General features: G+C 41.5%; 1 protein-coding gene across 1 annotated transcript in view; it reads left to right on the top strand.

The window, feature by feature from the left end:
- The window catches only part of ARHGAP33 (Rho GTPase activating protein 33), a gene marked incomplete in the record, with an annotated part of 3,206,105 nt that overhangs the window by 1,295,124 nt on the left and 1,886,170 nt on the right, over window positions 1–24,811 (top strand). Inside the window, 1 exon segment of the mRNA XM_044080442.1 lies at window positions 155–247. Within this exon segment, the coding sequence (XP_043936377.1) occupies window positions 155–247 (93 nt within the window).

The following is a 24,811-nucleotide window of genomic DNA, read 5'->3' on the forward strand; positions in this document are numbered from 1 at the left end:
AGGCTGACTTATGCCCAAACAGGGTGATGAAGGATTTATTTTTCCTTATGTACCTTATATTGTATTCTGTTTTTTAGTGTTTTTGATATCAATACAAGAACATGTAAGAACACTGAATTATTTACCAAAATAATATGTTTCACTCTGATTGCAGGAGCTTTTGATGTTCATTTCAGACTACCTAGAAAGGCTGACTAATGTCGTAGATAACAAACTCAACTGTGGTCCTATCCTGACATGGATGGAGGTAAAGAATTTATCTCTCAGTTCGTTCCTTTTCAAGACTTCCATCTATAGTGCATTGGTGTTGAAGAAATTTTGTGTGGCAAGATGTTTCTAAGTGGCCCCAAGCCAGTGATTGTACTGGGTGTTCATGTCCTTCAAGAGGACTTTCCTTCCTTTGCACTTTATAGCATCCATATTGTGAGAACTACTTTTTAACTGTTAATACTACATACTGCATACCTCTCACTCTGTAGATGTTGAAAAGTAGAAAGGACTTTGGAAAAACAGGTTCATCTAGGGAAAACTCTTGAAATGTAATTAGCATTAACTATGAATTCCAATTACTAATTAACTCTGCCCTCTTCCACTGGGAATAAGTGGCAAATAATGATGGAAAAATATTTTTTCAGAGTGTAATATCTCTAGACATTAATAAACTGTTTTGCAAAATTCTGCCATACAAGGCCATTTGTTTTCCATTACAAAAAATGGAGATATAAGTATGTCTCCTATTTCTTTAAGGTATTGGTACCAGTGGTATGTTCGGTATGTAGCATGGTTTTCTGTGTACTAGACAGTTTCAAAAATCACGTGATGAGCGAGGGCTTGAGAAGATGATGTTGAGGTAAATCAAAGCTGAAAATAGGGTCACCCCTTCAAAAGCAGGTATATAATATGCAGGAGTAACTCTATCCTGAAAATAGGAAGGTTTTTCTGAAACTGGCACAGTTGAGAGGTCTGCATATGCAACATTTTGTCACTGGCATTAGATTGCTCCATATTACCTGTGACAAAGTGCTACTTGGGGAATATGTGTTAAATATTCACACAGGTTTACAGTGGAGGTACTTGCATCTTAAGGTGCAATTAGGCATGTGTCTTGTAAATAAACCTTTTGTCATTGGATTAAATAAAACTGAGATACTTTTGAAATTGAGATCCTTTTGAAATTAATTCATCACAGCTTCTTCCAGAACTTATTAAATCTCTAGTATAGTTGTCATTAATGGTGAAAGAAGCTTTTGAAGTTTACAGTTTTACATTCATGCTTGGTCTTTGTGTGCAAGGTCCCAGTTATAATGTGAATTAGTTTCGTACACTGATAGGAGCAAGAAATAAAATTATTTTCTCAGGCATGTAGCATCTTATTTTTCAGGGTATTTCATTTTTTTACACCCACCTCCACCTTAGCACCTTTGTGTCATTTCTAGGGGATTCCCATTTCCATGCTGCTTCCTTTGAAAGTTTCTTTACTGTTAGTTAGCATGTCTAGGGCTTTTAGTTAACTGCATTATGTTTTTAAATTTTTCCTAGAAATCTTTAAGATGTTTGTGAAGTAGGGAACTAAGAAAAGCTCAAACTGCATTATAGAAAAGTTTTTTTCCGTTGTATCTCAAAAGAAGTATTACTAAAGCTCGAAAATGTTAAAGGTTTGTGTCTCAGGCATTAAATTCTTCCATTGAATGGTAATTTTCATGATTATTTTCCTGACTGAAACCTCAGGAAAAAACGAAATTGTATAAAATGAATATAGAGGCTAACAAATGTTTGTTCCTTCTTTCAGATTAAACTCTGTTTCATCTTTTTTATTAAAATGTTTTGCCATTCTCATTAGATGGGCAGTTATAAGAAGAAAACTGATAATCTCTGTAAACGCACTTTTTCTGATATTAAATATCTTTGAGTTTAATTGTATGAGAAGGAATATGAAAATTATGGAAACAGAATAGATGATGTTGAGGATGAGGTGCCTTTCTGGAAGACATTAGCTTTAAAGAAGACTTTGCTATTGCAGGTATCGCTGACTAGTCTTTTGATGGCTTGTCAAAAGAGAAAAAGTTACCACAATTCAGAGTCCATAGCCGTATTGTTCAGTCTCTCCCCTTAACTATTTTGTTGGCTAATTATGTAACTCATTTTATTAAAGCCCTGAAGTACTCATTAAAAGTTTTCGATTTTTGGTTTGGATGTATAAATTTTTTATTCCATTAGCTTGCCCCTAAGTTTCACTGTCTATGTTGACATGCGCTCTAGAAAGTCTATCAAACTGTCTTTATCTTTTGTTTGTAGGATCTACTCAATGACTCCCCTAACTGCACCCAATAGAGAGACCTCCATCAGAACAAGAGCATTGTTTGTTCCCCAGTAGAGGTGTGAGGTGTTGAAGAAAGGGCCAACCTGCAGATCCTGTGGACTACTACTGTCTCCACATCCTTGGCAGTCTTTCAGCTCTGCCATATGCAACCTCTCGACCAAGTGGCACACCACTTGCAGCAAAGGCACTCTTGGCTGTTCATGGTGGTGTGATGCACCTGCTTTCATGTAATTATTGCTAGTGCTGGGAACCAAGACGAGCCTTCTTCCACTATTGATGAGTCGGTGTCTGCGTCTGTCTCCCATCCTGCCTCACCTCTTTATTCTAGTGACTGTGGAACATGGAAAACAAGTGTCTTCTGATAGTATTTTTCTTTTATTAAAGAAACAAAGCTCATGGATGTTTGGTTAAAAACTTTTTCTGTTTCATAGTTGTCATATTCTTTAGTTTATCTTTATATTTCTGAAATGCCAATTTTTCCAGGGTTGATACTAAGTGATTTCTGGGGAGGAGAATTAGAAAAGAAAATAGCTTACTTTTTAAAAAGATTTAACTAAAATTTGTCAGTTCACTTAAAGGTGCACTTATGATGCATCCTTTCTTTGTCCTTGTCCTAGATATGTAGTTTGTTTAGTCCTTCTTAGAAAACATGCCTGGTTAAAAGGGTGGCCTTAGCCAGGTATTGTCATAACTAGAACAGGAATTTCTGATTGCCCTTGGAATTTCCTTTTGTTCCTGAAACTCACACTTGTATCCAGGAACTGGAGAATCTAAATCTAAGGAAAATTTACCCAACAGGTTTCATTCAGCTAATGAGCCAGTCTGTGCCCCTGCATGTAGGCAGGAAACAGATCTATCTTTAACAGAAGACGTTTTGAACAGATTTTTTTTTCCTTTTCTGGGCCATCATTCTATTGCAGGCTCTATGAAAGAGTTTGAATCTGAGACTTAGTGTATCAGCATCTTTAGACCAGAATAGGTATTAATCTGAGTGACTGTTTCCATTCTCCTTATATTTCTTTGCTGAGGATTCCATCCTATATGCATGCCAGCTACCCCTGTCAATAATATAGCAGATACTGTTGACTGGGGAGAACCTTAAACTTCCTAAAAAAAATGGAAAATGTCTCCTCTAGAATGTTCACTGTATTTTATTAGGTCCACCTTGGATCCAATGAAGGACTACTGTAGCCTTATTCTTGCAATTTTTTGAATGTTGTTAGGCGGTGAGATCTTCCCATATAAAGTCATGATGTGTATGGGTTTTCTTCATTTCCTCTTAGTGCTTGCAGATGTCCTCCTAGTCATATGTTGCAGCATTCATAACATGAGGGAGTGTGCCGCTAGCTGACTCGTACGTCCGGCCAATACACAAAAGTCTAGTGCAACTGTGAGGTACATGCAACGTCGCACAAAAGCACAATGTACATCAGTCATAAAATGATGTCTGGTATAAAGCGGACATCTGCACGTACCAGACCTCAGAAGCTTTCTGCCGCCTGTCCAATTGTCTGCTCCGGTCATCTCTTGTCAGACAAGTTGTGAACCTTGGTTCAGATAAGTCCCTCGTTGGGGTTTTCCTTATCTTTTGCATACTCTGTTTTTGTGGTTACATGACAGCATGGAAGGGCAAGTGTCAGTGTGGAAGGCAAATTTCACATAAGAACTCTCACGACCTTTGTCTGTTTTGCCTAGGCCCTGACCACGACCATACTGTGTTTTATTTTCAAGGCCTTCGTCCCCAAGACCATGCATAGTTGGTTAGCTTTTCTAAATTTATGCCTGGAAAATCAGTGCCTAAAATGTCTTGTGCATGATTTAGAAGTTAAAATTGGGCCCTTCATGTGAGCTGCAAGCTAACAAGGCCAAGAAATCTTTGCCTGATTGACCTACTGCTCTGTCTGGATATCTCTCCTGAGGCTGATGTTGGCCTGGAGACCATTCCGAAGTAGGTAGGCACTCCTTTTAATGGGTACTGATGTGGAAGCCATGAAGGATCCTACCAGCATGTCCTCGAGGGAAACGTAGATGTCCGAGTTCGCCATAGGGGGAGAATCTCAGATCATTGTGACTGAAGCTTGGTATTAAACAAATTATTGTGCGAAAGGATGTGCCTACCAACATTGTGGAGTGTAGGCCTGACATCAGGCCCATCCACTTTCCACCAAATAGAGATTCCTAAAAAGAAGAAAATTAAAACCAAAACATGTTTTGCCTGCTCCTCAAGAACAACCAGCTGGCAGGCTTTTTCACAAGGCCTGTTCAATGCCTTTATGGCCCTGAGACAGTCCTCAGTCCTCCCTCTGTACCTTTCCCATCCATTCCTCCCTCTAAACCACAAAAGAGGACTTCGTAGGACTTCAGCTAAGACACTGGATTTTTCTGGGGACAGTTTTTGGCTTATTCAGCCCAGATTTCTTCTCCTTTGAGTTATGCCTCCCTAGAAGAAGAATCTAATGGTCCTGATTCCCCAGGGGAGGATATTTCATGTGGGGAATCCACTCTTAAAATGAGGGAGGTTTTCAAATGAGATTGTTCTCAGGTGTCAGATATCCAAATAAGGTACTGTGACCTGCTGCAGGTGGATTCCCCATCTACCATACCTCCTGTTCTGACAGCCTTCCTGGGTGCCTTTGCTGCAGCTTCAAAGTGCCCTGATTCTTATCCTCCTACCTCCAAAAGGCCAGATAGATTTTACTGTGTCAGAGGATTCCAAATTTCTGTTCAAATGTCCCTCTCCAGACCCTGCTACCATTTCAGTATCTGCAGACAAGGCCTGCAAGATGCTACCTTCCACTTCCTTGCTCCCCTCAGATAAGGACAGCAGAGTCATGGAGAGAATAGAAAAAAAGGTTTATACATCAGCTACTGTGCCAATCGGAGCCATTAACTACCAGACCCATATGGCCAAATATTCCATGGCCCTTCTCTCGGTCGCTACTGATCTACTTTCTGAGCTTCCTGACTCTCCCACGAAGACCAAGCTCTCCTCCATCCTTCACAGGATCATAGGAAGTTACTAGGCTAATGTCCGTAGGGTCCTTTCAAGCCTAGCCAAGTTCTTACCCTTATTTCCAGGATCAGCACCTATTGCCCTTGTCCAAGATGGACACCACTGGAACTCCAGGGTGAATTTACGGTCACCCATCCAGTCGTCCAGATGGCATTTGAAGAGGGCCATTGAGGTGCTCTTGTTTGACATGAAGTGGGAATGTGTTACAAAGGTGTGGTAACCTCTGAGAGACAAATCTTTCCCTCCAGCAGGTTTTGTTAATGTCACATACCAGGTTAAGGTCTTTAGAGTGAGTAGCTCATGTACCATTTGACTTAACTCCTCAGCTCAGGTTACGCGGCATTCCATAAAGCCTACCTATGATGCCGTGGAGGCATCAGCTAGAGCGGCTGCATCTGGGTCAGTCCTGAGGAGCTGTTCTTGGCTCAGGCTTCAACCTTTGCCTGATGATATTAAGGCAGAAATTATGGATGCCCCCTGGACAACAAGGCATTATTTGGTACCTCTGCTGCAGAAGTCTAAGTCTCTACAGGAGAAGAGCAAGACGCTGCAAGACATGAAATGTGTTGTTTCCCCAGTGCCCAGGTTTCAGAGGAACTACCCTACCAAGACCACCTTTGTAAGGAAAGGCTTCAGGCCCCAGTCTTCCAAAGGTAAGAGAGATGCATTGCTAGGAAACTATTTATGCTAGCTGTACAGAATGCTCTGTGACAGCCTTAAAATACCTAATCCTTCCAGGACAACTGCTTATAAAAACAGACCCCACCACAGTTATGTGGTACATAAACAAGCAGGGGGGAACCCATTCTTACCCACTCTGCAGGTTAGCCATGGCCCTGTGGAACACAGCCTTGAGCAACCAAGTGCATCTACAAGCTCAGTTCCTGCCAGGCAAACAAAATTCACTGGCAGACGATTTAAACAGAAATCTCCTAGACCCACACGAGTGGAAATTGGAGCCCAACACCTTCAACCTTCTGATCCAGAGGTGGGGACACCAGAGGTGGACCTCTTTGCCTCCCCTGAGAACTACCAGTTGAGCAAATTCTGCACCAGGAACCCTCACAGCAGGGCCTGGAAGGTGGATGGTTCTATCCTTTCAATGGGAAAACCTCTCAATTTATGCCTCTGCCCCTCCTCTCAAAAGTACTACTCAAGATAAAACAGGACAGGCCAAAGGCAATTCTTATTGCCCCAGACTGGCCACGCCAGCATTGGTACCCACTTTTGCGCAGTCTGACAGCAGTGCCGCCCTGGCACCTTCACCAGACTCCTACCTTGCTGTCCCAACAGAAGGGACAGCTTTTCCATCCACAATTGCAATCCCTAAACCTTGCAGCCTGGCTTATCCTTTGAATACACCACCAGCAACCCTCAGCAAACAGGTGCTGGACATCATTCTTGAAGCCAGAAGGCCTAGTACTAGGAAATCCTATGCTGAAAAGTGGAAAAGATTTTGTTCTTGGATTCAGTCTCCAGGGAAGGACACAGCAGTACCCTCCTCATCTCTAATCCTGGATTACCTAGCAGAGCTACTCCACAGAGGCCTATTCTTCTCCCCCATTAAGATTTATGCCTCAGCCATCTCAGCTCATAATACTGAGCCACCTCTATTTTCTCACCCTCTCATCAAACAGTTCCTGAGAGGGGCTAACAACTTAAGGTCCCCTAAGAGAGCTCCCACTCCTGCCTGGGACCTTAACTTTGTACTGGAAAAGCTCACACTTCCCCCTTTTGAACCTGCAGCTTCAGCAGAGTTAAAATTCCTCTCTTGGAAAACAGCCTTGCTTTTAGCCATAACTTCAGCAAGAAGAGTGTCTGAGTTACAGGCTCTAATGGCTATGTAACCCTTCATTATTTTCCATGCTGACAGGGTTTCCCTCAGGACTAACCCATCCTTTATGCCTAAGGTGGTGTCCAGTGTGTCTCTAAACCAATCCATCCATTAGCCAGCCTTCTTCCTTAGCCCTCAGAATAAAGGGGAAATGATCCTGCACTCCTTGGACATGCACAGACAGCTCAGGTTCTACCTTGACAGGACTAAACCTTTCTGAAAATCTGACCAGCTGCTAGTCAGCTTTGCTACAGGGGCAGAGGGTAAGACCATTGCAAAGCAAACTGTTTCCAAATGGATAACACACTGCATCCATTTTTGCTATAAGCACTTTGGAAAACCCCCCCCACAGGGGATCAGACCACATTCCACTAGGGCTACTTCCACCTCTACAGCATTTCTCAGGGGAGTCCCTGCCAGGGACATTCTGAAAGCTGCAACCTGGAATTCTGTACACTCCTTCACCAAGCATTACCACTTACCAATTTTTTTCTAAATCCAGAGCTGGATTTGTTACAGCAGTCTTACAAGGCTTACTAGCCAGCTCTAACACTTCTTGACTGCATCCACCCTTCGTCAGCTTTGGGAATCAACCCAAGTGTGATGACTGCAACATTGAAACACGAAGAACATAGTACAGTTCTGTACACTTACCAGAAATGTAGATGTTTGAGTGTATTCACTGTTGCAGTCCTGGTTTCCCTCCCTCCAGCCCCCCCCCCCCCACGGCTTTCTCTGTCTTTCTACCTCTCCTCTCTGTGGCCATTCCTAATGGCATTAGTATTTACCTTTTACTGGTGGTGTTTCCCACCATATACTAGCTTCCTATTTGTGGGCTCCTGACATTTGGGGCAAGAAAAACTAATGTAATGGCGTCTGCTGCCTGTTTTATACACCTGATGACCTGACGTCTTGGAAGAAGCGACAGCATCTGATGCAGAAATCCTAAGACTCTGGTATTTGGGCTGACTGAGGGCTACCTGCAGGCAGATAACCCAAGTGTGATGACTGCAACAGTGAATACATTCGAACATCTGCATTTATGGTAAGTGTACACAACTGTACTTTCCTTTTGCAGCATCTGAGGTTGATATTCTCCCTCCATTTCTGTTCCTAAGATTAAGATTAGTGGAGACCCATTTTGGATCTATCACATCTCTGTCATCATTTGAGAGATGCATATATTTTTGATCTCCCTCATCTCAATAAGCATGTGAGAATTTGAAAGTTCAGAATATTAAGCATTTAGGTCCTTGTCTCTCTTCATCAGAGAGCTTGAAAGCAGCCTTCAGTAGCATGTTCCTATTTGGTTTCAAGTGAGAAATGATGAATTTCTTTGTCCATTTCCCTTTTTCAGTCTATCCGTAACTTCTAAAATGTTTGGCTGCTGCAGTTGTGGTGTCTCAGACTACAGGCTGTCCACATATGTACTTTAAACAGTTTTGTGATTCAGACACATTCAGAAGAATGTCCTGAAAGATTTAAACTATATTATTTTCTTTCTTGATTCAGTAAGCATAGCAGGCAGTAGGGAGAAATAAGATTTCATGCCGTCAGTGTTGTAGACATTTCAGAATAGGGTTTTTCTAATGTAGATAATTTTAGCCATACTGGATGTTGTCCATTTAGTAGCATTTCCAGCTAGCATGACTAAAAAGTTTTTATTTTGCCTTCTTGTTCATAAGTCCTTGAGTATTATGATGGTGCAGTGCATAAGGCTTCACATTAGAAAAATTCAGCATCCTGGAGATGGATGTCTTTGGAAATGGGCAATCCATTCCTTGGAGGAAGAAGATCCCATTTGTTCTTCATTTGATCACTGCTTCAGTAACCTTAGTTATATAGGTTTATATCTTGCTAAGGCTATAATAGTGGTCCAACTTTCAAAGCTGAAGGGCACCTTCAGCCCACCAAAACTGTTAAAACAGCTTGAGCAGAGCTGAATGAAAAAATGTGATTTGGGAGCTAAGCACTTCAGAACTTCCCTGACACCTAAGAGAGGATAGACTGCCAGCTAATGCATTTTCATTGCTGGGCAGATGAGCTCCCTTTAGGGGGAGAAAAAACTTCCACATTTTATTTTTATGTCAGAAATTGAACTACTACTTTGTAATTTTAAGCCAAGTAAAAAGTACTTTTATAGACTGTCACATAACTTTTTGTATCTTTTTAACAGGAGCATTACTTTTTACTTAAGGGGAAAAATGTTAAAACTTAGGATTTTATTTGTTTGCTAAAAGTTTTTTGTATTACTTTTGGAGACTTGGGTTGTTTTTTCAGTGTGATTTTTGGTGGAAAAACTAAGGTTTACGTTTATCACCAACTACTGGTGCCACACTTCCCTAGGATTCAGGTGTATGTTTGGCTTCACCATGGGACATCCTACCAATTTCTCAGTTGTTTTTCTAGCCACAAAACGAAAAAGAAAAATACTTCTAAGCAGCCTTTGCCACTTCGGCAGGCTTCTCAGTTACATCAGCTGCAGAAGGTTGATTGTGTTGTGGCCATTTCTGTTTTCTCAGACCATTTATCTTTTTCCTTGGCTCTTTCTGGTGTAGATCCTATAGCCACCATGGACTGAGGTTTAAACATGTCCTTTGTGGGTTATTAGAGAGCCCTTGGTGGGCAATTAAAACCTCTTGTCTGCCATGGAGGAAGGTGCAGGGAATACCTCTCTACATAGCCAGACTGGAATGCCCATACCAAGGGAGGTTTTGCTTGTTAGAAGTAGGTCCTGCTTTAGAAACTGCTGTCAGAAAGGAGCAAAAATTTAGACTTGTCTTCACCTGTCTCAGTTATTTTGGGTAGGGTTGATTTATTGGACTTAGCATGGGGTTTGTTTCTGGTAAGAGAAAAATTAATTCTTCACTGTCTACGTATGGTACGTCAACAAACTGGGGTGGTGCAAGTATTACTAGCTGTGCAGGCTAGCCCTTCTGACATGAGATCAAGCTGTAAAAGCAAATGTGTCCCTACAGGCAGTTTTCATTTCATCAGAAGACACTGTATTTGCAGATTCTCTAAGCAGGACCATGGATGACCCTTATGAATGGATACTAAACAGAGAGGTCTTCTTGGACATAGTCCACAGATGGGGTATTCCTCAAGTAGATCTGTTTGCCTCTGCTCCAAACAGACTCAGGACTCCTTGTTCACAGGCCTTGAGGATGGGCGATATGTCATTCCTGTGGAGAGGAAATACCTCTATGCCTTCCCCCTTCCTCTGTAGCACAAACCAACTTCAGGGGTTAAGTGTAAGACTATAGTCAGAGGTTCTGGGTTCAAGTACCACAAGAAGCAACTAAATAATACTACTCCCAAAGGGTCTACTTGAAGACCCAGCTGAACAGATCAAAATTCTTGCCATTAACTCCATTCTGGCCCAGGCAGCAGTGATTTTACCTTCTTCACCTACCCAAGGGCCTTCAGTACAAGTTATCTCACAAAGTAGACTTGCATAGAAAAAGGGCTCTTTGTTTCACCCCATCTCCCGACAGTGTGAATGATAGAATTTTTAATTCCTTTCAGATGCTATTTTTCTGAGGGCATGCTTCAGGTGTACCAGGAGGCATTAAAATCTACCACATATCCAAACTGCTTGTGTGAACTACTCAAAACTGGATTGGCCTATTCCTCTGTTAAGGCACACTTGTCTGCCATTGCTGCTTGCATGCCACTTAATTCTCCCTTTATTCTCATGAATTTAGAGGTTAATAGTTGAATCCACCTAGTAGGGTTATTGCACTCCCCCCTAAGATCTCAATTTAGTTAGTAAAAACTTACCTGAACTAGCAGCCCTCCTCCCTGATGTACCCGAAAAAAATGTTTTACTGGTGGGCCTTACTTGCTTCAAGCACTTACAGCCACCTCTCCTGTCCTTGTCTTCGATAATGATAGGGTCTCTGTCGAGGTTAACCCTTCCTTCATGCCCAAGGTGGTTACTGAATTATCCATCAATAAAAGCTATACATTTTACCTACCTTCTTTCTAGACCCACTGAACAGGACTGAAGCTTCTGTCTCTGAACATACACAGACAACTCAGATTCTACCTTTCTAAGACTAAATACATTATTTATTTTATTATTTGCGATTTGTTTTCCAGGATAGTCCATTGGGCTACAAGGAGCCCATTTTCAACGGAGTCCTGGGGAGAAAAGCTCTGGAAAAATACAAATACATAGTACAGAAAAAGCACAGATCCATATTATACATTTCAAATAAATGTATACATAGTTCAGAAAGTACAAATCCATATCGCACATTTCAAATATGTTACATAATACAAAAATAAAAAAAGCAAAATTACATCAGGTTAATTCAATAAGTAGTATTTTTTTTTTTTAGGCAATTACAATGAGGTAACTTTTTAGTCATTGGTCAAATACATCACAAGAGATGTATAACTTTAGGAGGCAGTGATAGGCAACAAATAAGTTTGGAAAGTTAGGAAAAAAACTGTGGTCAGAATTAGGATGGATGGCAGCAAGAGCATTTCCATTGCAAAGTAAGGTGTGAGTGCAGTGAGGTTTTAAACAAGGAGAGACTGCTGGTGGTGTGGATGGGAGAAGGGAGAGAGTTCCAGAGGCATGCAAGAGAGAAGGACGTCAGGTGATTCCTAGCTAGACGTGTTGGTTTATGCAATTTAATTAAGTTTTGAGAATTGGATCTTGGCCGTCTATCTGGTTTATGCATTTCAAAGCTATTTGCTAGGGAGGGGCAGAAAGAGAGGTTATGAATGCATTTGTGTGCTTGGATGAGCTGGGTGTATGTGAGGAAGTTTGGTAATTCTAGCCAACTTAGTTGTTGAAGGGAATTACAGTGGTGGGAAGAGGCTCTATGACCTGATGCACATTTGGATATTTTGTTATAACAAGTTGAGAGTTTTGTCTTGAGGGAAGATTGCAGGCTAGTTAGGATGGAATCGCCATATAAAAGGGATGGGATGAGGTATGTATTAGCTAATGTAATCCTGGCGGTGGGAGGGGAGAAAGTGACTGTGACTGTAAAGCATACCTAATTTTTTTTTTCTTGTAGATGCTTGTCAAGTTTTAGTTGATCGTCGATAATAATTCCTAGTAGTTATGTGTCAGACACTAGTTCTGGGGGGGGGGGGGGGTATTATTTTTGCTGGTAATTATGGAGGATTGTTTGCCTAAAGAAGAGGTGCTAGATGGTTGGCTAGCATCCACTGTTGAGTGGAAGAGAAGGCTGCTTGTGTTAGATTATGTTGTGATGGAAGGGGGGAACAGATTTTAGTAGAATCATCGGCATATTGGATGAGACTGGAGTTTGGAATGGCTTTGAAGAAATCATTTATGAATATGTTGAATAATAGGGGACCTAGAATGGAACCTTGGTGGACACCTGTGGATGTATTAAGGAAGGGTGAGGAAGCTTTTTTCCATTTAACTGCTTGTTACCTGTTTGTGAGATAGCTTGAGAATCACTGGGTAGAGGAAGGGGATGGGTTAAGTTTAGAGAGATTGGTAAGGAGGAGGTTGTGGAAAAGTTTCAAATGCCTTAGAGAGGTCAAGGAAGAGTGGATATGAAGTGGCCAGAGTTGCAGGCTTTAATTGTTTCTGGGAAGGAGAAGAGGGTAGTAGAGGTACTATGACCTAGTCTAAAGCCATGTTGTGTGGGAGTAAGAAGCTGATTATTGATGAGGTTAGGGTAAGAGTTGTTGGTGGACACACTTTTCAAGTAGCTTAGAAATAGGGGCTAGGATGGCGATAGGGCGAATGTTTGGGATGTCATTATTATTGCCACCTGTATGGAGAGGAATAATAAAGGCCTTCTTCCAAAGTTTGGGGACCTGGCATTTTAAGATAGACCGATTTATTAGTATGGTGACAGGGAGGGCAATTGCTTCAGCAGCAGGGAGGGCAATTGCTTCAGCAGCTACTTTTAGGAAGTAGGAGGGGATTTTGTCAGGGGCATTGGAGCCAGGTTTTAATTTTTGGAGAAATTTCTTTATGGTAGATATGGAGATGGGATTGATGAAGAAGAAAGGTGGGGGTTGAGGGCTTAGGATGTTAGGAGAGGAAGAGGCGGGAGCAGGCTGAGGAGGAGCTACAGAGCTATTGGTGAAGGGTAATGTTAGTTTGTTGATGGAGTCAGTGAAAAAGGAGTTAAATTGGGTTACTAAATCCATGTCGGTTGCATCTGGGTTAGGGCAAGGGTTTTTTGTTTTTCCAGGGTTAAGGAGAGATACGATTCCTTTCCAAAATAGTTTGGGATTAGTTTTGTGGTTAGTTTGGAGGGTAGTGAAATATACTTTGCGTTCAGAGGCAATGAGTTTTTTAACTTTATTGTGTAGTATTTTATATTCAGTAAGGGTAATAGAGGTTTTATTTTTTTGGTATTGCGCCCATGCTTTGTCACAAAGTCGCATGGTAACTAAAATGTTTTTAGTTGACCGGAGTACACGGTTACTTTTTATGCATTTAGTTTTTAGGAGGGCAAGGGAGTTGAGTAGGTTTGTGAAAGTGGTTAAAGTAGGAAAGAGCATTATCTAGGGGAAGGGTTTTTAATGGGTTCCAGTTGGTGTTTTTTTAGTGTGTTAATGAAAGTTTCAGGATTGAATTTTTTTATGCAGCGAGAGGAAGTATAGGTGTGAGTTCATTTAAGAGGGGAGACGGTGGGCAAAAGTGGGGAAATGGTCAGCTAGTGGGTCGGGGGGAATACCACTGTCTGAGATATAGAGAGGATGCGATACTATAATCCAGTCTATTGTACTCCAGTGCTGGAGTTCTTTGAAGGTCTGGTAGTGGAATTGATTAATTGTGTGAAGTTATGTAAGTTAATATTGAGTGAGTTGGTGGGAGATTGGATTGTGGTCCAATTTATGTTAATGTCACCTAGGATTATTGTTTCATGAGTGATGTTAGAGGAGACCCAGTTGAGAATGTTTTCAAGGGATGAGACATTATCACCAGGGGGGATATAGAAGGAGAGGATAAATATGAGTTTATACTTGTTTAGTTGGAGTAGGACTGGTATCATTTCTGCCTTGCCAAATTTGGGGAAGGGTTTGATATAGGGGGGTGACTATGACTAGCAGGGATGCAGAGTATGAGTGCTACCCCACCCCCTTTTTTTGTGTTCTATCGTTTCTTAGAATGCGGTAGTTAGGTGGTATTAGTTCTGAGTCTTTTATATGGGGCTTGAGCCAGGTTTCTGAAATGGAGAGAATGTCTGGTTATGTAGAAGCCAGGCATGAAGGTTTGGAATTTTGTTACAGAGGCTTTGAGTACTTAGGGCTGAGAATTGGAGGGATTTACCAGTTGCATGAGGGGGATGAGGTTGGGATGTTAGGTCCAGAGTGGAAGAGGGGCCAGGGTTTGGGTGGATGTCACCAGAGAGGAGGATAGAGATAAGGTGGTGGGGGAGATATTTTCTTAGATAGGGGTACTTAGTGCAGTTAATGAGTTTTGAGGCTATTTGGCTAGTATAATTGGGAGTGGTGATTTTAGTTATAATTCTATAGGGGAAGAGAGCATGGTGGTGTTGAGGGGGAGCATGGTGGTGTTGAGGGGAAGAGACAAGGGAATATACAGGTAGAGTTGTGTGTGTCATTAATGAAGGATAGGGTAGTGGTGTGAAATTAGGGAGAATGATTTATGTTATTTGTTTGGGTTAGGTAATTTAGATAAAATAAGGTTGTTGTAAATAATAATTGTGTTAATTTGGATTGAGTTTTGAGGGACATGGTTATGATCTGAATGAAGGTGGAGAGAAGATAAGTTGCAATTTAGTTGTTTGGCTTTTGGGAGTTAATATTAGGTTTAAGTTTGTCAGTATATCAGATAAGTAATAGGTGGTGGTATAGTCTGAGTGGGAGGTAAGTCTAAGACATGAAAATGGACGTACTTTTTGTTTGTCTCCAGGAAGGCAAGTTGGGTAGCCTGGTCTGTAAATAGACAATTTCCATTTGGATCTGAAAGTCCATCTCTTTGTTATTCCTACCATGGCAAGAAGTAGTCTTCTCTTCATCTGTGAAAGCACATACCACCAGAGCGGTATCTTCCTGTGGTGCTTTCTTCAAGGGCATTGACTCCAGTGCCAAATGGGCCTCTGTATACACCTTCACAACACGACAGAGTTGGATGCCTTATCTAAATCACGGATTCTGCTGATGTCACTTCAGAGTAGCTACTGATGGAAATGTTATGAGAAAGTTTGCTTGTGTACACAAATGCATCTATGTTGGAGCCAAAATGACACCAAAGTTCAAGGAAAGCAGTAGTCTGTGAAACAGGAAATTATTAAAGTTGTTTTTTTCCTCCCAAAAAACAAAAGTAGAAATACATGTAGTTTTAAGCTGAAATTTTAAATTCTGTTTTAGAGAAGTTGTATTTGGACCATCTGCTGTAGAGGTCTTTAAAATGTGTGATGAGCAAGGAAAGCTAATTCAGAGTTTCGCAGATGTTTTAGTCTTTCTTCCCCAAAATTGTCAGGAGTTTTACAGCCATCTGTACTAGATTTAACAAAAAGCAAAATAAGCAGACACAGCAAGATGCTGGTAAGCAGACTTTTAAAAAGGAGGGGCAAGGGGGCTCCAAAATGAAAGGAGGAGCCCCCCAGAAACATTTATAGTCTAACAAGTCTAAATGATTTATCTGTAGAAACCACCCCTTCCCATCCTGGCAAGACCCTACTTCTCTAAAATCTGTCCCTGCATTTCCTCTCTCTGGCAACAAATGATCTCGGACAGATGGACTTAAGAGAGTGATTCATCAGGATTGCAGATGGCAGTGGGAATCTCTCCCACCATTTCAAGGGATTCCTCCTCATCTGACAGATCAAACTCTTGTTTTCCCCATTATTCAACATCTGCCAACTCGGGGTGAGTGAAGCTATCCCTCCTTAGAAAGGCGAAGGTTTTTATTGAATGTTTGTGGTACGAAAGAAAAAAGCATCATGGAGACCACTCCTAGATCTTCCTTTTCTTAATCAGTTTGTGAGAGTTCAACATTTAACTGTGTGTGTAAACTAGCCATATTGGCATAGGGCATAGCTTTTCAGCACACACACAGTCTGCTGGCATCTTGTATCCTGTTTGTGCAAAATTTTGTGGCAGACCAGCACACTGCATCCATTTCTGCTACAAGCACCATGGGAAACCAACCCCTCAAGGGGTCAGAACACATTCCACTAGGGCAACATCTACCTCTACAGCATTTCTCAGGGGAGTCCCTACCAGGGACAGCCTGGAAGCTGCTACCTGGAGTTCTGCACACACCTTCACCAAGCATTACTACCTGCCTATCTTTTCCAAATCCCAGGCAGGTTTTGCAACAGCAGTCCTACAAGGCATTCTAGCCAGCCCTAACTCTTCTTGACTGCCTCCACCCTTCAGCTTTGGGAATCTACCCAAGTGTGATGACTGCAACAGTGAAACACGAAGAACGTAGTACAGTTGTGTACAAATGTAGATGTTCGAGTGTATTCACTATTGTAGTCCTGGTTTCCCTCCCTCCAGCCCCCTGGTCTCTCTCTCTCTCTCTCTCTCTCCCCCCTCGCTATGCCTTCTCCTCACCCCTTTCAGGGGTATTGGTATTTACTTTTTACTGGTGGTGTTTTCCCCACCATAACCTAGCTCCCTGTTGGGGAGGCTCCTGAGATTTGGGGCAAGAAAAACTGATGTAATGGCGTCAGCTGCCCATTTTTGTACCCCTGACGACCTGACGTCAATCCTGGAGCAACAACAGCAGACGCAGAAATTGTAAGTCTCTGGTATTCGGGCTGACTGAGGACTACCTGCAGGCAGATAACCCAAATCCACACTATGTTTTATGAAAGGGGTTATCCCCAGAAATTATCAGATGAAGTGGATGCATATGTATTAGGTTTATGGGGTACTACATACAAACCCTTGTTAGGTTTAGGTAATGAAGTGAACCAAGTCAATGGATTTAATTGGAAACTGCTGGTAAAAGGTAATTTGGAAGGACACAAAGTGCTCTAATTATGTTATATAGTCCTAGAACAGAGGATGGGATACAAATTATAAAACATTATTGGTATATATTGTCCAGTGAGGAGACAGTAAGGAATATAATAGGAGAAAAACCAGGAATAGTGTATAAGATGGGAGCCAACATTAAAAGATATTTGGAGAAAGGAAGTAGACAAAGAGAGGAAAAAGTGAAGGATACTGAACAACACTACCAAATGTGGATCATGTAGCCAATGTTTTTGATAAAAAGGAAATTGTTTTAAACAATATATTCAGACCAAAAATCAGGTTAATTAAGGGGAATTGTAACTCCAAGATGGTTGTTTATATTGCCATCTGTCACGAGTGTTCAAGCTACTACGTGGGAAAAACTGAAAGAAGCCTAAAAAAAAACGTATCTATGAACATATTTATAACATAAGAAAGATGGACCAGAAAAGTGCTTTATTTAAGCACATTGAACAAAAAGGTCCAAAACATTGTTTTAAATTTGCTTTATTAGATATTGTCAGGATCGATCCCAGAGGTAGAGACAATAAAAAATGTTTAAGCTATTGTGAAGTATGGTGGCAGTTATTTACAGATGCCACTACACCTGCGGGACTCGATGATGGCATTTCTTTGAAGGCTGTTCTTGAGGTTAACATGTAGTTTAAATACAACACAGTATAGTTATTTATTCACTTATCATTTTGGAAGAAATTATTCTGATTCTTTTATCTTATAAATCAGCTTTCCAGTCCTACTGTTATCAGTAGTATGGAAGGGCATATTCCATTTACCAGTTTATACCATTTCAGTATTTATAGTTTTTTATAAGTAATTATATAGTTTTTGGTTTATAATTATCATAAATAATTTTTACAAGTAAATGTTTTTAATATGTAAGTATTCTTGTTAGAGGTATGCTTCATAATTTTGTGATAACACAATAATTTGCTTGAAACATAACACAATGGTAGTTATAGCAGCATTATATTTGTGCCAATTTTCGTAGCTTATATAGTTTATTATTCACAGGTTGTTGTAGTGCAACCTGCTAATTTTATATTATATTATTTTATACAATTGTCTCAATATATACACATTTCAGGCACATTTAGTGACAGAATAATCAGGATGGGTAGCTTTTTAGTATAATATGTGGACATTTAGCAGTTGATGGCTATTTTTTATTATTGTATTTTGTCAGTAATGTTGTGAAATAGTTGAGTATTTATGCATAGTTCTCACATGATATAATTTATAGAAGTATTGTATATTATATGTTTCATTTTATCGCAATGGCAACAAAGTAGTTTAAAATACTGTTTTGGGTAGTTCAACTTAATAATTAGCTCTGTATTGTACTTTGTATTGAATTTGATATATCAAGTACTGTTACTTTAAATGTTTGAACAGTTCTATTTCAATTTGGCGCCTTTGAAGTTTTAAAAGGCGGATAGTTTAATTTGATGGTGTTTCTGAAGAAGCCCATATGCTATGGGTGAAAGCGCTTAACCAGTTTAAACAAAGTCCACAGTATTTAACAGTTAACGTCTTTAACACATTTTATTGTATTACGCTTCAAGCGTTCTGCTTGTTTTATATTGGGTACGAATATGCAGTAGTCTATTTAGCATTTCTTGAGTGTTATCGTCAATAAACCAGTTATTTTAACATTCTTGGCTGGCGTGTTGCTTAGGACGCATATTTGAAGATTTTTCTGCAAACAACTGTTTGGCTTTACTTCGGAATTAGCGATAGTATTTTACAGTGGATATTGGAGCTTTTTCTGCAAGTAGTTGTTTGGCTTTACAACGGAACTAGTGACAGCATATTACAGTGGTGTTGGAGCACTTATTGGAACTCCGTGGTAATACTGTTTTCAAGTTTTTTCTTTGGAGACGATAACCCAAGTGTGATGACTGCAACAGTGAATACACTCGAACATCTACATTTATGATAAGTGTACACAACTGTACTTTCTTTTATGCCTAAAGTGGTGTCCAAGTTTACTTCGAGCCAACAACAATAATAATAAATAATACCCATTTGTTAACCAGGATGGCACACTGGACAGACTGCCCTTTTCAGGGGTGACCCAGGATCAATGTTTCGGGCCACCCATGATTGGCATTTATTTCTGAAATGCTCAGGCCAATACAATGGGGCTGTGGTTAACTACGTTTGCTGTTGATAGCAAGCTCAGGGCAGTTCTAGAATCCCCTGAAGACACAAACTTCTTCAAAGAGGGTCTCACACAAGCTTACAATTTGTGTAAAAGCCATGGCATTAAATTTTAATGCAAAAAATGCACAACAGTCTTCTGTAAATCATCCACTCCCGCAAACTTATAACTTTGACATCACATCATTTAAAGTAGAAATGCTTGTCAGAGATCTGGGGGGGTTGTGTGTTTAGTGATCTGGCCTTTGACTAACATGTGTCAACCACAGTTAGAAAGTCATTTTATATAACACAGTTTATAAGTAAGGGCATTGCATTCAGGTCCAAGGAGGCTATCGTCCCTCTGTACTTAGCCTTTATTAGACCAGTCAGAGTACATCACTCCCTTTGGTATGTACCTGTAAAAGCACATGCTTCAACTCAAATGCCCACCCACAGAAATTCCATGCCAGAAGAATCCAGGGAGTTCAACACATACATTACGTATCACCTTAGATCATGCTCCTTATTCTTAGTCCCCCCTGTAGTGTTAAGGAATGACCTTTACCTAACCTTTATGTCCTCAGATCCAGTACTGATGAACCTGCTCCACAGCTGCAAAAACTGTAGCATCAGAAAAACACACATTAAGGATTTTAACATTTTGCACAGTCTAAACAGGACATGCTGGAGAGGTAGCTATACTTCACTGAGAAGCTACTCAGAGATTCCACTGCTCTGAAACAGGCTCAGAGATTCCACTGCTCTGAAACAGGCTTTGCATCCATGTAAAATAAAGTACGTCCATGACCCAATTCGTACACAGCCTGGATAAATGGATGGGAAAGCGCAAATGTGTTACTGGGTGACAGCTATGTCCTTCTGGACAGAAGACAGTTATGTGCTACAAAGCTGTAACTTGACTATTTCCTATCTATAAAAATGCCCAGTTAGCACTTGGAATTCTGCTTGGCTAGACTTAAAAAGATCCCTGGACCATTAGACTGGTATCTTTCTGTTTCTAAGTGACTTAGGTCACACAGTAGGCAAATAATAGCTTAAGGAATCAAACACTGTACCACAGGAACTACAGCTCCCAACCTTAACCCTCTGTGCCAACTGCCAGAACAGCTGCCCATCTCACTGTCTTTTTTTCTAGAATTTAAAAAGAGGAGAAAGGATTCTCCATACTTTGGATACCCACACACTCTATGATTATCTTGGTAGAACTAAAACTTTCAAAAATTCTGTTCAGTTATTCATTTTTCATGAAGGTAACCAAAAGGGACAGCGTGTGGTCAAAATGGACAGTCTCAAAATGGTTGTTTCATGCTATTGCCTTTATTTATACACACCGCAATAAAGCAATTCCAGTCAGTGTCAAAGATTACTCTACCAGAGACTTTGCTTCAACTGTGGCATTTTTAAAAAGGGGTGGATTCTCTAGATACTGTTACAAAGCAATACAAGCTGAATTCCTTTCCCAGGTCTAGAACAAGCTTTGCTAGCACCCTTCTCCATGTGCTCCTGGACCCACATCCTTCCTCCTTCCAGTCAGTATAAGCTATGGTGCTGTATCTATATCTAAGACTATTGCAGCAGTGATCAAATGATGAATGCAGTACAGTTGTGCAAGTAAATTTACCATAACGGTAGATGTTTGAATGATCACTACTTCCATAGCCACTCCATTCTCCTTATTTTTTTTTATGTTTTTGTTGCTAGAATGGGGACTTTAGCATTGACCTTTTCTGGGCTCTGATCTCCCTTTCAGTTGGCATGAAGGCTGTGGCACCCAAACCACTCTATCTTCATCTGTTTGCATTGTCATTGATCTTGGTGTGTGGAAGGTTCTCTGAAGCTTTGGAAGCTGGATGCCAGTTATATTCTTTGTCTATAATAACCCATATGTATATATAGCTAAGGCTACTGCAGCAGTGGTCATTCGAATGTGTAATGTTACGGTAAATTTATTTACATAACTACTATTCTTTCACCTAAAGAAAGAACTGAACAGGTAAATGGTTACATGTCAAGCAAATGAGAGAAGATCATCTGTTCCCTATTTGTACCAGGTTCCAGCTGTGGACGCATCAGACCTAGGTTGTGGAACTCATCTTGGGATTAACTGTGTCTGAAAATAAAAACAGCGTTAATCATCTTGACATCTTTCAATAATTTTCTGGAACAATGAGTGCTTGTAACATATTCAGAAAGTGCCCATGTAGCATGATTCATAAACGAGCAAAGGGAATTCCTCTATCAGTAATTGTGCAAAGCGGCATTGAATTACTGAGATTTGGCTTTACCATTAAGCACCTCTTTTTAAGAGCATTTCACCTCCCAGGGGACTGCAGACTTTCAGCATACAGTGTCATTGTAAAAGCCATCTGTTCTCAAATTGCATTTACAGGTTCATAGGTTGGTACTGGGCTATCTGCCCAAAGGCATGTATTAGCCCAGCATGTTGTGCGGTATTCACCGCCCCTTTAGTAGTTCCCTAGACCCTTGTGCTAGCAACTAGTACCCTTTGCCCCTATCAAGTAGTGCTGTTGGTGTGATACCCAGTGTGAACTTTGTTGCCCATCCACTCATCAAGGTTCCTCTTGAAGAGTGATAGTCAGGTGCTCTGTCTTATGTAGATCGGGACCATGTTCCATAGAAAGGGAAGTCTCTGCGAAGGGAATCTATCCCTCCAGCATGTTCTATTCATTGTTGTGTTGAGGTTTATATCCCTAGAGCGTGTAGCTCAAGTAAATTTGGATGTTCTTCATCTCACATTGCTGCAGTCCTGACATATGGGTAGTCCGCTGTCCTCGGTCGGCCCGAATACCAAAGTATAAGGCTGACGTCGGTCAAGGCGCTTAAAACTGACATCAGGACGTCAGGGTACAAAAGCGCATGACCGACGTCATATCCTCAGTCTTTTTTGCCGCATGGTCCGATGCAGAAGCAGCGTTGCAAGTGCCGTTCGGCGTTCTGAAATTTTTCGAGTTCGGAGTTTCAGACCGAATCAAAGTTGGCTAAGTACCCCGTTGGGGAATATTTTGGTTTTTTCTTGCCTCAGTGTTTTACCGGATGTCAGAAAAAGTGAATAACTGTATTTCTTGTGGGAAACAGATACCGCATAGGGATTATCATTCTTTGTGTATTCCTTGTTTGGGGCCTGAGCACGACGTTGTTGGGTGTCGCTTTTGTGCTAGGTTCAATAAGCGCACTATTAAGTGAAGGTTAGATTGTGCTAGGCTGGTCTTCGGGAAGCGGTGCAATTATAATATGCCGTCGGATTCTCCGGCGCCCGCTTCTTCGAAGAAGCGCAAAGACAAGGCAGTTAAACCCAGGCAAGAAGAGTCGTCCGTTCCGGACGTCGGTTCTTTAGAGGCGTCAGTGGAACCGGTGGTTCCGACGGAGGCTTCTCTGGAGTCCCAGGGAGAGACTTTGATTTTGCAGGATGTGGCCTCTCAGGAGGCAGGTCAGGCTGAAGGGGCTTCCCAAGTTACTGTACTCCCCTCCCTTCCTAGGGTGGTTAGGCCCTCTCCTCCTGTTTCCAAGGCTTCCCCCAGAGGCAGGCCAGGTTTAGCTTCTGTTGGTGTCACTCCTAGTGCAGCAGGGTCTGTGCCCAAGAAGCACATGCTTAAAATGGCAGAAGATTTGATTACTCTGATTAGAGGTTCTTTGCCCCCTCCTGATAAGAGGCCTAGGGTGGAGCCAGAGTTGGGGAGTTTTGAGCAGGCTTCGATGTTTCTGAGTCTTCGGCTGAAGACTTGCAGGAGTACTCTCCTTATTCTGATTCTGATGCAGATGATTCGACTCCTTCTGCTTCTCCTCCAGAGGATTTTTCTTTTCAGAGACTCTTCATTCCATGAGGGAACATTTTAAGTGGGAAGGTCAGGACTTCTCTGATTCCAGGAAAAGGCTTAGGGAATTTTTGCTTTTGCCCCAGCATAGGCCCTTGGCTATACCTCCTGTTCTGGATGTTGTGGAAGATGTGTTTGCAGAGGCTTCACTTAATCCTGATTCTCTGCCTCCTGCTCCTGTTAAACCGGATAGGTATTACAGGGTGCCTGAGGCTCATAAATGTCTTTATAAGAGTCCTAGGGCGGACCCAGAAACTGTTAGTCAGGGACCTAAGGGTGTCAAGGCCTCTGTTGTAAAAAATCCGGTTCCTCCAGATAAAGAGGCCAGAGCTTTGGATAGATGGGGAAAGAAAGTCTATACATCTTCTACCCTAGCTATGAGGGCTTTGAATTGCCAGTTTCATATGTTGAAATATCAAAACTATCTTCTTTCTCAATTGAAGTCTAAGGTGGATGCTCTGGCGGAAGGCATTGAGTGTAAAGAATTACAAGATTTGGTGCATGTTTCAGAGCAGGTGGGTAAGCATTCTTTACAATGTGGTTTTGATGCTGTACAGGCCTCGTCTAGGGTGGCTGCCACTGGTTCAGTTCTTCAGGCACGCATGGCTGAGGGATCAGAATTTATCTGACCATGTTAAGACAAGGATTTTGGATGCTCCTTTACAGTCTGATGTGTTGTTTGGTTCACCTGTGGAGTCAGTCTTGAAGAAAATGGAAGACAAGGCTAAGTCCATGCAGGCTGTTAAAGATTTTTGCAAGTACAGCCTCCAAAGTTTAGTAGGAATTGGCCTGCTAAGGGGTGGACGTATCCTTCTTATGATTCTCAGTCTAGGGGTAGATCTAGACGTGGTAGGGGCAGAGCTCAGAGTTCTTTCAGACCTAGAACAGGGAGTTCACCTGCACAATCTTCGGTGAGGGCAGGGGCCAGTCCTTTCGTAAACAGGCCCAATGACCTACCTTTTCAGCTGCCAGATCCTTCTTGCCTGGCAGCTCCTTTGGGAGGAAGGTTGGCACTCTTCAAGGAAAATTGGAATTTGATTACCCAAGACAAATGGGTATTGGATATCATACACCGAGGTTACAAGTTTTATTTCCATACCTTGCCTCCTTTCAAAGGCATGCCGGACGCTCCTCCTCAGCAAAGACTAGAGGCTCACAAACAAATTTCTCTGCTACTTCAAATAGGGGCCATACAACCGGTCCCTCTGCCAGAAGTGGGCCTAGGATTTTATTCTCGCCTGTTCCTAGTACCAAAGAAAGGGAACACGTGGAGACCAATCTTGGATTTATCTATCCTCAACACATATCTGGACATTCCCAAGTTCAAAATGTTGACGTTACAACAGCTTTTACCTCTGCTGGGCAAAGATCACTGGATGGTGACTCTGGATCTCAAGGAGGCTTACCTTCATGTTCCTATCAGGCTCAGTTGCAGAAAGTATCTGCGTTTTGGCTGGGACTTCTCATTATCAGTTCTCTGCATTGCCCTTTGGCTTATCTACTGCCCAGAGTGTTCACAAAGGTTCTGGCTCCAGTGATAGCTTTCTTCAGGCTAAGAGGAATACAGATCTATCCTTATTTGGACGATTGCCTGATTCTGGCCCAAGGAAAGGACGAACTTCTTCATCATTTACAGTATGTGATAGCAGTGCTAAGATGCCTGGGGTATTCTGTGAACG

This window comes from Protopterus annectens, chromosome 8.part0 (assembly GCF_019279795.1).
Source record: "Protopterus annectens isolate FY-2018-M chromosome 8.part0, PAN1.0, whole genome shotgun sequence".
Lineage (NCBI taxonomy): Eukaryota > Metazoa > Chordata > Ceratodontiformes > Protopteridae > Protopterus > Protopterus annectens.